At 47.0% G+C, this 16,923-nt stretch overlaps 1 protein-coding gene across 1 annotated transcript in view; it reads right to left on the bottom strand.

Moving 5' to 3' along the window:
• ACSS1 (acyl-CoA synthetase short-chain family member 1) overlaps positions 1–12,909 on the bottom strand; it is a 46,737-nt gene extending 33,828 nt beyond the window's left edge. The window contains exons 1-3 of the mRNA XM_019516162.1: positions 12,713–12,909; positions 11,534–11,709; positions 2,318–2,470 (exon numbers count right to left, since the gene is read on the bottom strand). Coding sequence (XP_019371707.1) covers positions 2,318–2,470; positions 11,534–11,709; positions 12,713–12,899 — 516 coding nt within the window. The 5' untranslated portion in view covers positions 12,900–12,909. The remainder of the gene's footprint in view (positions 1–2,317; positions 2,471–11,533; positions 11,710–12,712) is intronic.
• Between the last annotated feature and the right edge of the window lie 4,014 nt (positions 12,910–16,923).

Here is a 16,923-nt window from a genome sequence, read left to right on the forward strand (position 1 = left end):
CCTGAGCGTGGCGGTGCACCCCCTGCAAAAAAGTGCTGCCACCACTGTCAGCGGCGCCTGCAAGTCGTCACTGCTTGCCCCCTGCTGCCGACATCACCTGCAGCATTTGCAGGTGGTCCACGATTGCCACTGGCTGCCGCCAATGCTGCTGGCACTGCTTGCAGGTAGTCGCCAACCCTTGGTTGGCACTCACCCCACTCCACCCCCAACAGTGCCAGTGGAGTCTGTGGGAGCTCTGTGCTCCCGCTGCTGCCAGTGCAGCCATGCCCCCCCAGCTGCTGGGGGCATGCACCATTCATGGGTCTAGCCATGTCATCAGATACCTGAGGCCCAAGGGGTATAAGGCCTAGTGGCCACAGTGAGGAGGCATGTGAGAGTGAGTGGGCCACGTAGAGTAGGGTCTGTGTGGGCAAGCCTGAAGGACTGTGCATAGGCTGGCTTAGTGATTAAGTGAGCTGGTTGGAGGGGCCTGAGAAGGTGGACCTGTATGGGAGTCTGAGGGCGAGTGGATCAATAACCTAACCAAAGTAACCTTGACTGGCCCATGATGGGGCCAGGACCAGACTGGTCAAAGAGCCAAAGTGCCTACTGCAAGGGACAGCCAGAGACAGAGGCCAGGAGTCCTGACTGGCCTAGAGACAAGGCCAGGGCCAGTGAGGCCAAAAGTCCCAGAGGGGACAACTGCCACAAGGAAAATGGGCTTAGGGAGTGTTGCAGCCCAGAATGAGGGTGGAGCCTGAGGAAGAGGGATCCAGGTGGGGTCTGAACATCAGGCAGGTGTAGAGTGAGGCCCAGTGGGAGGCCACATAGTGATGCCATCTGTGAAGTGTGGGACATGTTCTAGGGACAGTACAGAGCTGTGTATTACGTCCTTGGCATCTAGCACTAATCAGTCAGCCTCCCACCTTATAAACAACTACTTTAGAGTTGCATCAAAGGTGAGACAGGTGGGCGGGCCAACAATTGGACTGGTCGTGAGACAGCCCCCTGTCACAGCAAGCATAAGTGGCAAAATGACCCAAAGGGACAAATAGAAACATGAGACTAAAGGGGCCTCCTGGGGCATTAGTTTCAGCCCACCACATTCACAGGCAGTTCTTAATCCAAGGATTCCCCAAAATTGTTACTTTAAATCTTTACCTACTCCAACAAGGAACAAAATCTAGAACATCAAAAACATACAATTAAATGCCACAGATAAAACTAGGAGACAAGGGCACTGCCAATGCCCTGCCAGAATTTTTTTTGCAGGAAATTCTCAGATCCAGGGGAGCAGATGGAGGGGGAGGGGAAGGGGGAGGAAGCAGGACATTCTAGTGACAGACCAAAGCCAAGAACTTTCTTTCTGGACTGAGCAGGAAGAAGACCCATCAAAGACTATGCTTCATATAGCTGCCATCTGAGAAGAGCTGACATGCAACTCCCACATGTCTCAGAGACCGAGTGAAACACTTCAGTCCTCCTGCAGCTTGAAAGGCTAATCCTCAGATTTTCTGATCAGCTACCTCTGGGCTGAGAACAGCACAAATCTCTTGGAAAAGATAAGTATGAGTAGGGGTAAGGACACAGAGGCAGAGTGGTTAATGCATCTTGCTGTGGCTCCAGAGATGTGACCTCTAAGCCCTCCTCAAAGCTTACATAAAAGACTGCCTCTACTTAATCTAACTGTAGCTGGACAACTGATCTTGAACTGAGAAGTCAGAGGTAGGTGGCCATAAGGCTGATTGCATCACCGCCTTGAGGGTAGCTACCTATAGAAATTAATGTGTTTGAACTGTGCTATCTCTGTGGGTACAGAACCTTAATTATACAGTCATTTATTATTCTACAGCACGAAGGTTCTGCATCCCACAGTCAACCACATGCCACACAACACCCACTCTGGGAAGGTATTATAAGGTCCATATTGCTTCTGCAGAAGAGGAGTTAAAGAACCTGCCCAATGCCACCCAACATATCAGTGGCAGAGGCACAAAATTAGGGCTTATACAGTTTTGTCCTTCAGCAGACAAGTGTCACAAAAAGACACTTTAGGAGTGACCAATGAAGTGAAAAGACCCAACTAGAATCACTGCATCATCTGGATTCCTTACAAACACAGGGAGCTGATTTGCATGGCTGCATGCTTCCTGGCAGCAAACTGAGGCAATTTAATTATTAATATGCTTTCACACACCTTTCAGCTCAACTGCATGCAACACATCAAATGACTGACCAATGCACCACTATGGCCTTAATCAAAGAAACAAATGTTTCCCCATGCCCATGCTGAAACAGCACAAATGCTCTTTTGACAGAGATAACACACTTGCAGTACCTTGTGTGTCAGAGCAGCATACAGCAGATACCCAGCCTGGGTATGAACAATCCCCTTGGGTTTTCCTGTGCTTCCAGAGGTATAAAGCATGAAGAGCATGTCCTCACTGTCCATACTTTCAGGAGCACATACAGGAGCCTCCCTGGCCATCTCCTAAGAAAAGAGAAACAACACAAAAAGCCTTTTAACCTCTCATAGCAAATCCTTTTGTGAAACTCACCTGTATCTGGGCTATGCATAAAAGAACTGGCATGTCTTCAACTAGTACCATGGCTTTCTCCAGAAAGACTTGGCAGAAGTTGTACTAGCATAAAGCAAGGACAAGCGGATGGAAAATGCTAGAGCATAGGAGCAGTCAAGATGGCTGCTCAGACGACATGCACTGTCCATTTCCCTGGGCACTAACAGAAGCTGCAAGGACACCATGGGGCAGATTCTATTCCATCAAGAAGCAGATAAGAGGACTGAGGCACTTAAATGTGATTCTATTCCGTCCCACTCAAGCCCGTGAAAAACTGTTAATGCAAAAGATGGGTGGGTCCTCCTCCTTTTGATGCTTTTTTGTGACTTAGTCTTAAAGGTATAAAGACCATGTGTTACCAAACTAAATCCACTCATATATTTTTAGGATTTAGACAGGGTGGAATACAATTGCACTTAGGATCCTTACTTGCCTAATAGGTAAAATGGAACCTGGTCCTGTGACACACAGGACACTTACTCCCTATAAGGTCATGGGGATAAATGCTGTAGCTGTTCTTTAGTCTCATACATCTCTTACACCCAGGTGTCAGAAGAAAACAGATGAACAAAACCTGTATTAAAGAAAAAACACAATCAAGTCCTTGGGAGGATAAAAGCTTCTGACAGAAAACCCTAGTGCGAGTCCCATCGTAAGTCACACTTTGTAGCAACTGAAAGGTCACTAAGTGACAGCTCTATTTTAATTTTAAATCATACCTGGGATTTCCCATTGTCAGCCTCCATTTTCTGGCTGCAGAAAGGACTGTGGGCCCTTTTCTGGCTACATCAGGTACAGAGCAGAGCTGTCCAACTGGTAGTCAGGAGGCCACACACAGCCCACAAGGGGTTAACCTGTGGCCAGTACCATAGAAAAGGTGGTGCCAGTGGTGCCAGGCATCAGGCGCCCTCATACTACCTTAAATAATAAACAACAGAAAGCAGCTGCTTCTGGCAGCCATATGATCACAATGGCAATCACAGCAGCAACAGGAAGTCTCTATTGCCCCTATACAGTGGGTACCCAGCCAAAGTCTCCTAGGCTTCTACATGGCCACTATTCCTTTCTTTCTCTGCTTCAGCTAGGGTCTCTAAGCTCCCACCTTCAGCAGCTTTCTCTTCCTGCTCCCATCCTAGGGTGTGGGGTGGCACAGCTCATGGCGTCAGTACAACTTGTGGTGGGGGAGGGAAGGCTGTGGCCTAGGGGCCTGCTGCTTGCACTAATGTGGCCCCTGCTACTGCAGCTTGCATGACATGCAGCCACCAACCACTTGGAAGTTAGACAGCCCTGGTATAAAGCAAATCCACCCTGGATCAGACCACACAAGGGAGCAGCACAATGGAAATTATGTCCTGCCCACTTGCTCCTGCACTGAATGCACTACATGTTGAAAGAATGCCAGGCAGCTTCCTTTGGAGTGGCTCCTATGAGCATGCCTGAGATTGTGAAAAGCACCAAGCATGCCTTGGGCACAGACCCAAAAGCACTTACATGGCAGATTTTTGGCATAAGATACACTCCACTCTCCCTGGCCCTTTTACTTCTGTCCAGGGTGCAGTCTTATGTGTCTCAGCGCAATCCTCCTTAGCAGTCCAACAGAATGCAGGCATGCCCATGAAGTTTGGTATTTGTTGTAAATGAAAAGATGGAGACCAGTGAATGATCCACTATGCCTTATTCCTTTCTTTCCAAACACAGACCTGGCTACCTTCCTATTTCCATTCTCCCAAAAGCCAAAACAGTTCTGGAGTTAGAACTCCCAACAGAGGCCATTGGAAAGGCCAGGGGGCAGAGTCCAGCCTAAGCCTTCACTTGTACAAGGAAACAAGCAGGTTGCAGAGGTTCCTTAAATCCCTAGGTGAGTAACCTTGACCTTGGGAATGGGCATGCAGAAGTCACAGGGGTACTGGGCTGTCTGCTCCCTCCCTGGAGAAAGTAAGTGGGTAGTGAATGAAGACAGCTTTATCCCACCCCCTGACTTCACTGGGGAAAGTAGCTGGATCAGCACTAACTCAAATTATCACCAAATTTATGGCCCTCCTTGCATCATAAATTCAGACAAGCAGTTAAATGAGTAAGCAGTGGGGAGGGGTTTTAGGCCTCTGCAAACTCATTCCCTGCTTCCTCTTCTCTTTCATTAGGGTCAGCTGTCCAATTTCCAAGTTCAAGCAGAGAAGTCAACACTAACGTCCCAGGGCTGGATTGCAACAGCCTTACCTGCACTCAGTATTATGACAGGTGGGGACAGAATTTGGCTCTTGGTAAATGGAACCTGTAGGCTGCCAGTCACCTTCCTTAAAATTCAGTTGAAAATGGATGGCTCCACAGTAGGAACAAGTGGTACTTCCACAAACCTGGAGCACAAATTGAATATAGCAGGGGCACTCAAGCCGCAGCCCATGGGCTGGATCTGGTCTATGGAGCCTTGTCATCTAGCCCACAAGGCTCCCTACAGGTCCAGAAATTTAGCAGTGGGGGAATGGTGGCAATTCACATTACCACTACTCTGCCACCAAATTTCCAAGTCCCATGTGGCTGGAGTGGGCCTTGGCTGGGCTGTTGCCAGAAAGCTGGATGCCTGAGCCCCAGCCAGGCCAGCCCTATGCAGCTGGACCAGCAGCATGCCCTGAATCAGGTCCACAGGCCAGATCTAACCCACAGACCAACCTGGCACTGCTTATCCAGCCCATGGGGTGAAAAGGTTGGGCACCACTGGAACAGTGTGCTGCTCAGAGTCCACTTAATCTCAGGGAATATTCAGCTTGAGATCTCATTAGATGGTCCATGTGTACTCTGCTTATTCCAAATCCAACATAAGCAATATCCATGAAAAGATCCAGCCTCTCCACTGATTTGAATGTCCTAATTTCCTTTCTTCTCTGGAACTATGGGGCACTCCCCTTGTCATTGATTTCTTGTTCTGAATTAAACCACACCCTGGACCTCTCTCACTTTCTCGCTCTGTTTTGTTTATATGGATTTTGGCAAATCAGATGCGAGAAAGCCAACCTAATTCTTAGACATCACTTCAAGAATAAACCAGCAACTAAGCACAGCGTACAGTGTTCAGAGTGCATTGGAAGCCGAGTAATAATTAGTGGAGGAGGATTTTATTGACAGGTTTCAATGAGTCATCTTGTTATCTAACACTTGAACCTTGCATGGAAGTGAAGCAGATAATCACTGATTCATGCCAGTGGATGGATTAAGCTCAGTTCATTCTGGATGAAAGACAGACATTAACTTCTTTTAAGGGTGCAGAGACCTAAGAGCTGAGACAAACTTATCCTGCCAACCGGTGACAAAAACATTAGGATCGGTGTTTTTGGGGAGACAGTTTAGAATGAAATGTTTTGTTATTCATATGACTAATAAAGCCAAAATCTAGCAAGGGCACCAATCAGGACTACATGCAGAGTGTATGAACCCTGTTCGAAACAGGGTGGGAGCTTCACTTGCTTACATGATAACTTTGCTTTTACTGGCTCATGACTTAAGGCCTGTTCCTTTTGTGCCTGTCCTGCTCTTTTCACTTCTGCTTCTTTCCTTTGGAATTAGTAGGATAGCAAAGTGTGGCACTGGTACATGCTTGTTTCTCACCATCTTTACAAATTCCTGTAATCCTCCAGCAAGTAATTGTGGTCTATTGTCAAATGCCATTTCCTTGTTGCAAACAGAGATTCTCTTATTCGTGCCTTCCATTCCCTCCACTTGCATAGGCAGCTCCAAACAGCCTGCAACATAGGACTACAAGGCTCCAGCAAACTGGCACATGCAAGTTAGCTTAACTCTGACTATAAACCTACTTGCAAGTTTTGTAAATACCAAGCATCAGTTCAAAATACCAGTTCATTAGTTCAAAGAGATGCACACTCCTTTAACTCCAGAGCTTAATATGATGTATCAACTCATGCAAAAGCTTTAACACAGTGGAACAACTTCGCCTTAAGGCAGGGGTGGGCATAATCCAGCCCATGGGCTGGATTCAGCCCATGGCAGACTCCATTTCCCAGCAGTCACTGCCCATATCGCTGCAGCCAGTTTCCATGAAGACTCCAGAATGGGCAGAGCCATTACAGGGAGGGGCCCAGGTTTCCACAGAGACTGGCCCAAGCAGCACTGGCAGGGTAGAGAGCTACTTTGGGCCTGGAACCCTGTAGCAGAAGGGCCCAGATCCAGGGCAGAGTTATGATCCACTGCCTGCATGCCCTGGGCGGGACCAGGCAGGCAGCAAATTGTGGCTCTGCCCCAGTGGGGCGTGTGGGCAACAGATCACAGCTCTGCCCTGGCTCTGGACCATGCTGTCACTCCTGCAAAATCCCAGCCCTGACCCCAGACCAGCTCCTAGGTCCACCCTGCCAGCACTCCTTGAGCTAACCCCTGTGGAAACCCGCTCCTCCTGCTGTCATAGCCCTGCCCCTTTGGGATCTCCATGTTAATGAGATGCAGTGATGCAGGCAGGAGCTGCTGGGAAATGGAGTCCAGCTGCCTACCACAGATTTACCATTTTACCCACCCCTGCCCTAAGGGCTCAAGTAATTTGACAGACATAAAACAATCATTGCTCAGAAAACATTTTCCATCCTGGGTGACAACCTCCAGCATCTTCCTTGGGTGTATACAAGCCTGTACCAATCATGATATATTCCAAATATTCAACAACTGTCTGTAAAAACAGAGAGGCAACCTACTTCCCTGAGGCACTGTGCTATTCTAGGTGAAGAAATACTTCCCTCAGATTGTTTAGGCTTGTGGTTCCCAACCTAGAGGTTGTAATGCCAAGTAGGGATGTGGCAGTTATGAGTGGGGTCACAAGACTCCTGTGGCCCCTAATTCCCCCAATCCCACAATTCTTCCATATGCCCCCAATTAATAGGGAGCAGGGACTTACCATGCCTCAGCTTTCTGGAAACTGTCCCAGTGCCTGAAATTATGCTGCAGAGAGAGCTAACCCAGCCTAACTCAGCCATATTTTGTTCAAGGACAAGACTCTAGGCTAGCCCTCATCATGGAGTAATTGTGGGCACAGGGACAGTTACTGTTGAGTAGTAGCGGCAGGGTAAGTCACTGCCTCATTTAACTGCAGGCATACACAATGGTTCTACAGATGTATGACTGTAATCAGAGTCAAGACAGCAAAATATTTGAGAATCACTGAACTAAGTGTTTATCTGAGGACATCTCAGTGATCAGCTGTGAGTGCTTGCGAAACACTATAGGGTAATTTGGCCTTACAACTAACCACTATTCAGAGCCTGCATTTAGTTCCAAGTGTTTGTGAGCATTTAACAAATATTAAAATAGTAACAGTGGGTAAAATCAAAACTAAGTCTTCACAGTTAGGGCGGCTAGGAGCTGGAACCAACTTCCAAGGGAAGTGGTGCTGGCCCCTACCCTGGGGGTCTTTAAGAAGAGGCTGGATGCCTACCTGGCTGGACTCATTTGAGTCCCGTTTCTCTTTTTGGGGTTTTTTGTTGTTCTCCCGCCCTGGCGGGGGGTCGGGCTAGAAGATCTACTAGGTCCCTTCCGACCCTTAATCTATGAATCTATGAAACCCTGGGCAAGTTAGAGATCTCATCTGCATTTATGTTTTCACAGCATAGTCAGACTGACTTGCCTGAGTTTTGGTACCATGGCCAAGTTCCATGTGCTCCTAAGTCTACAGCAAGGCCCACTGGCTTCACTGGTATCAAATGTAGAAGAGGAGCTGTAGTAGCTTCAGTTCAATTAAAGTAGTGAGTTAAAGTATAATATCCCTGCGCTACTTAATAGAGAGTTCAACCTCTTTCATCCCGTCTCCACATTCTCAATATATCTCAGATTTTTGTATTAAAACAGATCACCGCACCACTGCAGAATGAAGCTGGAAGTCACTAGCAATGAAGAAGTGGGGAGTGAGAGCTTTCAGCACCCTGAGGCAGTTTTAGGTTGTGGTATAAATATATTAGCTGGATGTTTCCGCTATATTGATCAGCACTAAAAGAGTTAACACCAGACAACTGCATTTAAGGATTCAAGGTTCACATTTCTTAACTGCAGTTTCAAGTTACCTGCAGACTTCAGATGCCACCTCTGCGTCAGTTTATTCAAGGATTAAGGCAACACCTAACCAATAAAACAAGCTCTTCCTGTCTAGATTGTACTGTTAGCATCTAGCAGTCGTTTGCTCCTACTTCACTGGAACACCAACTGACTTGGAAAGTGAGTTTTAGTTCCTCAATATTTTTTATGTTCAAATGGTGGTTTCCAGCACTGAATGCAACTAGTGCTGTCTGATTATTGCTACTGGTAAACTGACACAGTTACCCCTGCCTCGAGCTGTATGATCCCAGGTGCACATTTTAATGAGTGATCCTTCCTCCACCAGCCTATATAGGTTGTAAATAGTCCCACAAAATCATTCCCCAGGAGAAACGAATAATTACACCAAGCCTCTCTTGGGTCTTGTCTACTTCTGCAAAACTAATATCCAGTTTCACAGCATAGACAAGATTTTACCGAGTTTGCTTGAACCACCTGGGAAGCAAGGAGAGCAGCAGAGTAAGGACCTTGGACTTCAGAAAAGCAGACTTCCGTTCACTCAGGGAACTGATGGAAAGGATCCCCTGGGAGGCCAGTTTGAAGGGGAAAGGAGTCTAGGAGAGCTAGTTGTATTTTAAAAAAAAACCTTACTGCGGGCGCAGGAACAAACCGCCCCAATGCGCAGGAAGATGAGCAAGTATGGCAGGCAACCAGCTTGGCTTAGCAAGGAACTGTTCAGTGAGCTAAAACACAAAAAGGAAGCTTACAACAAGTGGAAACTTGGACAAATGAAGCAACAAAAGAAAGATCAAGAAAATTCTGGGTCCCTTACTGAATGGGGAAGACAGCCTAGTGACAGATGATGTAAAAAAGACTGAAGTACTCAATGCTTTTTTAATTCATTCACAGGCAAGCACCAGACTACTGCACCTGGTAGCACAGTTTGGGGAGGAGGTAAGCAGCCAACAGTGGCAAAAGAACAGGTTAGAGATTAGTTAGAAAAGTTGGATGTGTATAAATCCATGGGATCAGACACAATGCATCCAAGGGTGCTGAGGGAGTTGGGCCGCTGGCCATTATCTTTGAAAACTTGTGGCAATTGGGAGAGGTCCCAGATAACTGGCAAAGGACAAACATAGAGCCCATCTTTAAAAAAGGGAAGAAGGAAAAAAAAAATCAAGGAAACTACTGATGAGTCAGCCTCACGTCAGTCCCTGGAAAAATCATGGAGCAGATCCTCAAGGAATCCATTTCTAAGCACTTGGAGGAGAAGGTGATTAAGAATAGTCAGCAGGGATTCACCAGGGGCAAATCATCCGCAGAGCCAGTCATGACAGAGGGCAACAAGGTTGGTCAGGCATGACTTGGCTCCGTGGTTGTGGGGAAAACCAGCAGATGTGATATACCTTGATTTTATCAAGGCTTTTGATACGGTCTCCCACAAATTCTTGCAACCAAGTTAAGGAAGTATGGGTCAGACAAATGGACTGTAAGGAGGATAGAAAACTGGCTGGATCATCCGGGTCAAAGAGCAGTTATCAATGGCTCGATGTCTAGTTGGCAGCCAGTATCAAGTGGAGTGCCCCAGGGTAGTCCTGGGCCAGGTTTTGTTCAGTATCTTGATCAACAACCTGGAAGATGGGATGGAGCGCATCCTCAGCAAGTCTGCAGATGACACCAAGCGGGATGGAGTAGCAGACATACTGGAGGGTAAGGATAGGATTCAGAAGTCCTCAACAAATTGAAGAATTGGACCAAAAGAAATCTCATGAGGTTCAGTAAGGACAAGTGCAAAGTCCTGCACTTAGGATGGAACAATCCCATGCACTGGTACAAGCTGGGGACCGAATGGCTAAGCAGCAGCTCTGCAGACAAGGAGCTAGGGGTTACAGCAGATAATAAGCAGACTATGAGCTGACAGTGTGCCCTTGTTGCAAAGAAGGCTAACAACATACTGGGCTACATTAATAGGAGCACTGCCAGCAAATCAAGAGAAATGATTCTTCCCCTCTATTCGGCACTTGTTAGACTACATCTGAAATACTGTATCTAGTTTTGGGCCCCCCACTACAGAAAGGATGTAGACAAATTGGAGACAGTCAACAACTGAGGGCAACAAAAACGGTTAGGATGCTGGGGCAAATGATTTACGAGGAGAGCCTAAGGGAACTGGCATATTTAGTCTGAAGAAGAGAAGTGGGGAGATTTAATAGCTGCCTTCAACTACCTTTAAGGGTGGTTCCAAAGAGGATGGAGCTAGACTTTTCTGAATGGTGGCAGATGACAGAACAAGGAGTAAAGGTCTCAAGCTTCAGCAAGGGAAGTTTGGGTTAGATATCAGGAAAAACTCTTTCACCAGGAAGGTAGTAAAGCACTGAAACAAGCTACCCAGAGAGGTTGTGGCATCTCCATCCTTGGAGGTTTTTAAGACCCAGCTAGATAAAGCCTTTGGTGGATGATCTAGTTGGGGATGGTCCTGTTTTGAGTAGGGGGGTTGGACTACATGCCCTCCTGAGTTCCCTTCAGACCCTAATGTTCTATGATTCTATGTTTGAACACAACAGGGCAACAATAGGTGTCATGGTTTTGGGGTATTCTGAAACTTATGGAACACCATTGCTGGAAGAAAAAACTGGGGGCAATTTCTAAATACTAGGCATTGCATTCCACTGTGGGACGTAATGCAAAGTTTGGCAGTCTAAAGTACCCTTCCACCATAGGGAGCATTTCCTGTAGCCTGCACCAGTTGCCCCAATTTACGATCACATCCTAATTATTATGATTTCCTAGTACAGCCAATGCCTGTAAAATACCTGGAATGCCTGCTATGTGAAAACAGAGGTCCTCATACAGGAACACCAAGCAGGGTATCTACAGTACCCAGCTCCTTAAGACAGGGCAGTCTAACCAGCACTGGATTAAATACCTGGATTAAAATAACAATGTCAACGTACTTCATTAAGTGGGATATCGAGATCACCCATGTGGACTGTGTTGTCTGTCCTTTGAGCCACAAAGACACGTTTGACACTTGGGCAATTCTTCACAGCTTCATCCACAGTCTTCTTCAGCTCTATGATTCGTCCACCCCGGATGCCCTGGTTGTATGTAATGACAGCTTTGCATTCCGCTAATGAGAGAGAGAATTGGCAGACCTATCAGGGTGTTTGCCATGACATACACCATGCTTTAATTAGTCACGAATATGTGGTGAGGATAGTCATGAGAATACACTTTACACTGCTTCTCAGAATTTTGGTGAACATTAATACCCAACAATGATGGCAAGCCCTCCTTAAAATGATGGTAACTGAAGGAGTGGCCTTTCCAGTCTTCAAGGTACAAGAGGAGAATTAGTCCCCCATCCAAAGACCACTGAAGCCAATGTGAATCTTCCATCTAACATTAATGGATCCAAGAGCATGGCCCCAAGCAAGTAAGTATAATCCTCCAGATGCCCTCCTACTTCCACTGTGGAGTAATCTTTTAACCCCTTCCAATTCTACTAAACCCCCAGCTAATCCCTACCAAATTCAGAGTCCTTTATCTTACTTGCGCTACAAAGAGATGTCATATTTGTCCAGGGAAAAAAACATTTTATTGCAAGACAAAAGTTAAATCATTCAGACAGCCATGTCCGTTCTCCTGGGATAAATACTAAAAAAGTACTAACAGTTTATCCTGGGACATTGCAAAGTATGTCTGAATGTTTATCCCATGATTGTATCATTGAATCAATGGAAGAAAAGCAGCAATACATTCAGCCACTCACTAAGCTCTGACTGGAAGGGCAATGTGTGTGCACACTAATCCCAGGGTATTTCTAGTCTAACAAACATAGGCACAACTCATCCAGGGACAAATGCAACACCTGTTCTTAGCCTGGAATTTTAGCAATGCCTGTGGATTTCTGAAGAGTCATAGTACAGTATAGCTCTTTAACTGAGTGCTTCAAATTGCACCTACACTGTTTACCATAGGTCAGAAAGGATAAATAAAATATTTATTTTCCCCCCATCTAAATTAACTTTGATTAAAACAAAATGACCATAAAACTTGTTTCCCTATATACCACTCAACTGTAACCAAGGAAACATCCAACTTATAGTATTTTGCTTTGTCTTTTTACTTACAGTCATTGATCCTCCCAGCTAAAGCCTCCGCACTGAAACCAGCAAAGACCACTGTGTGAACAGCACCAATTCTGGCACAAGCCAACATAGCAGCCACAGCCAGGGGAGACACAGGCATGTAGACTGCAACCCTGTCCCCTTTTTGTATTCCATACTTCTTCAGTGTGTTGGCGAGGCGGCAGGTCATGTCCAGGAGTTCCCTGCAGCGCAGAAAGGGAACACATGTAATTTTTGTTTGCAAGCTGCTTTACAGCCACTTACCCAGAATGAAGGATTTAGGTCTGCACAAAAAACCTCCTGTGAATCTGAACCCAGACTGCCACTGAAGACAACTGCATACTCCTAAGCCTGGCATGCCACAAGGCTCAACCTGCTATTCTATGCTTTCTAGACTCCCTGCAAAGCCATTACAGGCACCAGTAAGAAAATGCAAGCTGAAAGAGCAGTAGTGCCCAGTCTAAGCTGTGGCTCTTCATCTTATGATGAAGACTGAGGATCTTCACAGAAATTTATATCAAAGCTTGGGGGGGGGGTGCTTTTACTACATGCATTGAGTATCTTTCCTGAGATCATGAATAATACAATACATCAATCCTGGTACAAATAATACACAGTGGGATTGTCTACATGTGCTATTACTTCTCAGCAGGCTTACTGCACAGTAAGCCTACAGGGGAGTACGCCTACACGTGTTCCCTCTTGGGAGCAGATTTACTCCCAATGAGAGTAGCCCAATATAGGGCTGATCCCACCCTGCTCTGCCCCACTTCAGCAGCCAGGGGGAGTTCAAGGCTCCTTCCCCTTTCCCCCCTACACCATGCTAGCCTGGGGACTGGCAAAGGGCACAGGGTGGTCCCAGTGGGCATGGGGCCAGAAGAGCTCTGCCAGCTGCAGTGGTATTGGTCTCTTGGCCCCATGCACATTGGGAGGGGACCTGATGTGCATGGAGTTAAGAGAGAGCTGCCCCTGCAGTGGGCAGAGCTCTCTTGGCCCAGTGCACATGGGGACACATAGCTGCCAGCAAGCCTCTTGATGGGGGTTTGCTGGGAGCAGTCCAGAGTGTGGGGAAGCTGCAGGTGAGCCTCCTGCAGGGTTGGGGGGTGGGCAGGAAACACTCACTTGCAGATGCCCTGATTGGAACAGAGCTGGCCACTCAGAGGAAGAGAGGTGTTGGGAACGTAGCCCTCACTTGTCTCCTAGAGCAGCCAGCTCCATGTTGCACAGACCTGGCTGCTCTGGGGGACAAGCAAGGGATGGATTCCCAGCCCCCACTCAGTCCTCAGAGCAACTAGCTCTGTGCATGGAGCAGGGACAGGGGGCAGAGAGCTCCCCAGTCCTGGCTCTGATCAACTTCCAGCTCCTGGAGAGAGCCTGGGAGCTGAGCAGCACCAGGACCATGGACAGAAAGCTCCCTGTCCCCTGTGGCCCCCTGCTGGCTAAACTGACCAGGAGCAAATTTGCTCCCAGTCAGCATCTATATGTTTCACTTTGCAGTTCGTTTACTACCTGTATCTAACTGTGCAGTAGACTAATTTACTGAACAGTAAATGTGAGCACATGTAGACAGTAATGCTTTACTGGGTAGTAGACTTATCTACTGCACAGTAAAGTGCCTCATGTAGACACAGCCACAGTGTCCTTTGCCATGCAATGGGCTTGCCACAGATAATTTTGGGGATGGGTATGTTGCTGTGGCTCTTGGGTTACACAATGAGCCAGCCAGGCGAGTGTCACAATTCTAGGCCCTGCACTCCATCTCCTTTAGGTGAGATATGAACAGTACTATCTTCCAGGTTTTTCAATGTCTAGCCACATTCAACACCTGGATGTAACTAGTGCAGCACTCCATCTGGGGAGACAGCCCCAACATACTGAGAGGAGACTGTTCAGTGTCTTGAACACTCCAGTTTCTCGAATTTTTCTTTCGGGAAAGGCATGCAGGAAGACATAGGCTTCTCTTAACAGAAGGATGAGTCATTTCATCACACCAGTCATCTCATCAGGTCAGTAAGAATTTTAATCAGGCTAGTCAATTTTTTTTGAAGATTTTGCCATGTTTCCTAGCTTGCCATTCCATGAGGCCCATTCACTTCTCCATTCAACTCACCCTCTGCGTAGTCTTGTATTTTTAAAACAAGACTTGCCATGCATTTACATTTATTCCCCTAAACTAGCATCTGGTTGTCTCACAAACACCTTTCACTTCCTGCAGAGGAAGAATATCTGGCCACCTGGTGGGTGTGTGGACACTCTCAGAAGAAACAGAACAGCAGCTCTTCAGTCACAGCTACTGGACATGCCCTCAGAAAAGAAGCTATTAATGTATACTGCTCTTAGACAAAGCAGGTATATGCACTGGAAAAAAAGCCATTGAGAGCTGCATATGCAGACCAGGTTTATGACTCTAAGCAGCCAGATTCTATGATGAGTCAATAAAAATATGTACTTTTATACAGAAGTATTTTCTACCTGGTATGCAGCTTAGGCTATATCTGTTCCTTATCCAGAACTAGGGAAGGACACTTTGTGCCCAGAAGCTTGCCCAACATCTCTCCTATAGCTAGATAGTCCAGTGAAAGATTTTATCTAATGGATCTTGCTTCTTGTACTTTTCAAAGTCACCTGAGGAAGGCAAAGCCTTAGTTACAGTAAGAACAAAAGGTGAAACTCCAGGCAAATCAATGTTGTGACTGCAATAGCAATCTGTACCTATTAACTACTGGTACATATTAATGACCTGCACAGCTCCCACTGTGAAACCCCCGGAGTGGGGGTATCATGGGTTTCACATACCCCTGAGGCTGGGGATCATGGCTGCCACGATTCTGCAGCCCCCTCCCTCCCCAGGTTTTCATGCACCCCCAAGGCTGGGGAATTGCAGCAGCAGCAATCCCCCAGCCTGGGGGGGGAGAGGGGGAAATGGGACACCCCCATGGCTGGGAACTCCTCAACTGAGGGGGCTCCCACCTACAGGAACTTGTTTGCCAGGGCAGGGGGAGCCCAGGATTGGTTTATCTTTGTAGCTTAGAAATGTGTTAACCACCACATGTGCCTGGCAGGAGGCATGATTGTGGGATCATGCTTTAGATCCCATTGCACCTTTACCTGCACATGTAGAGGGGCCCACAGAAAAGAATTGAATTGCAGTGGCTACTTGGTGGTTAACACATTTCTAAGCTACAAAGATAAACAAGGCACTTTTTACAAGTACGGGAACAGAGGTAGAGTAAAATAAATCCCTTTGAATAGGGATTTATAAGAAGCTGGTCAACAACAGAGCCACTCTAAATGTATGTTGTCACTATAGTATGTCATTTAGTATGGTATCACTGGGTGCCACAGTCACAAGAACAAAGCTACAATCTACTTCCTTGTTCAAAGAAACCCAGAATACGAACAAAAGCACTATTCACAATGCCTGCCCGCCTGATGCACAGGGCTAATAGCAGAAACACTGCTAATTAAACTAATTAAAAAGCTCAGCGTGGGCTGTAAATTACTTGTAAATTATACTCAGTGCCTGCATTGGGGAGAACAGAAGAACAGCGTGCTCCTTTGGCCAAGACGTAGCGACATTTCACAAAGAGAACAGAACTACTTGTGGTGAGTGCTGGAGGACGGAACACCAAGTAAACACAAAATGATGCTGGGCAAGGTAAAGGAAAAAGCATGTGCCACGTTGTTTGGAGCACAGGGAAAGCTGTGGGGCCCCTGGAAGAAGGCAGGGAAAGAAATGCAGAATTCAAGCTCTTGAAATCCCAGCATCTCTGCAAAAAATGTTCCTAGAGCCAGAAAAAATTTTGGCTAGAACTTTTTGCCAATATTTGCCCAAATTCATTAATGTTTTTGGTCTCACCAGAATACCACATTTCTTTATGAGCTTACTATTCACTTATAAAAAAACTGCCCAGCTCTAATGAGTGTGGCAGGTGCAGAGATCCCACCTCAGGAACACAGCTGGGTATTCGTATCCCTCCGCTGTTTCCACCACGTGAGGCGGGCCAGTAGGGGGTGCTCCTGCGTCGAGCCACCCACCTCCCTGCGCCCGACCACCTTCCAGGCGCCGAATGCCTCCCTAGGGGCGCCTTATGTCTGGCCGACCCCTCTCCCGGAGCACACTCGCTAGTCTGGGGGTAACGTGCTGCCACCACCCCAAGAATGGACTGTCTCGCGGCCCTGTGTCCTTGGGGTAACACAGGCCTAAAGTCCCA

This window comes from Gavialis gangeticus, unplaced genomic scaffold (assembly GCF_001723915.1).
Source record: "Gavialis gangeticus isolate Ggan-Ray unplaced genomic scaffold, GavGan_comp1, whole genome shotgun sequence".
Lineage (NCBI taxonomy): Eukaryota > Metazoa > Chordata > Crocodylia > Gavialidae > Gavialis > Gavialis gangeticus.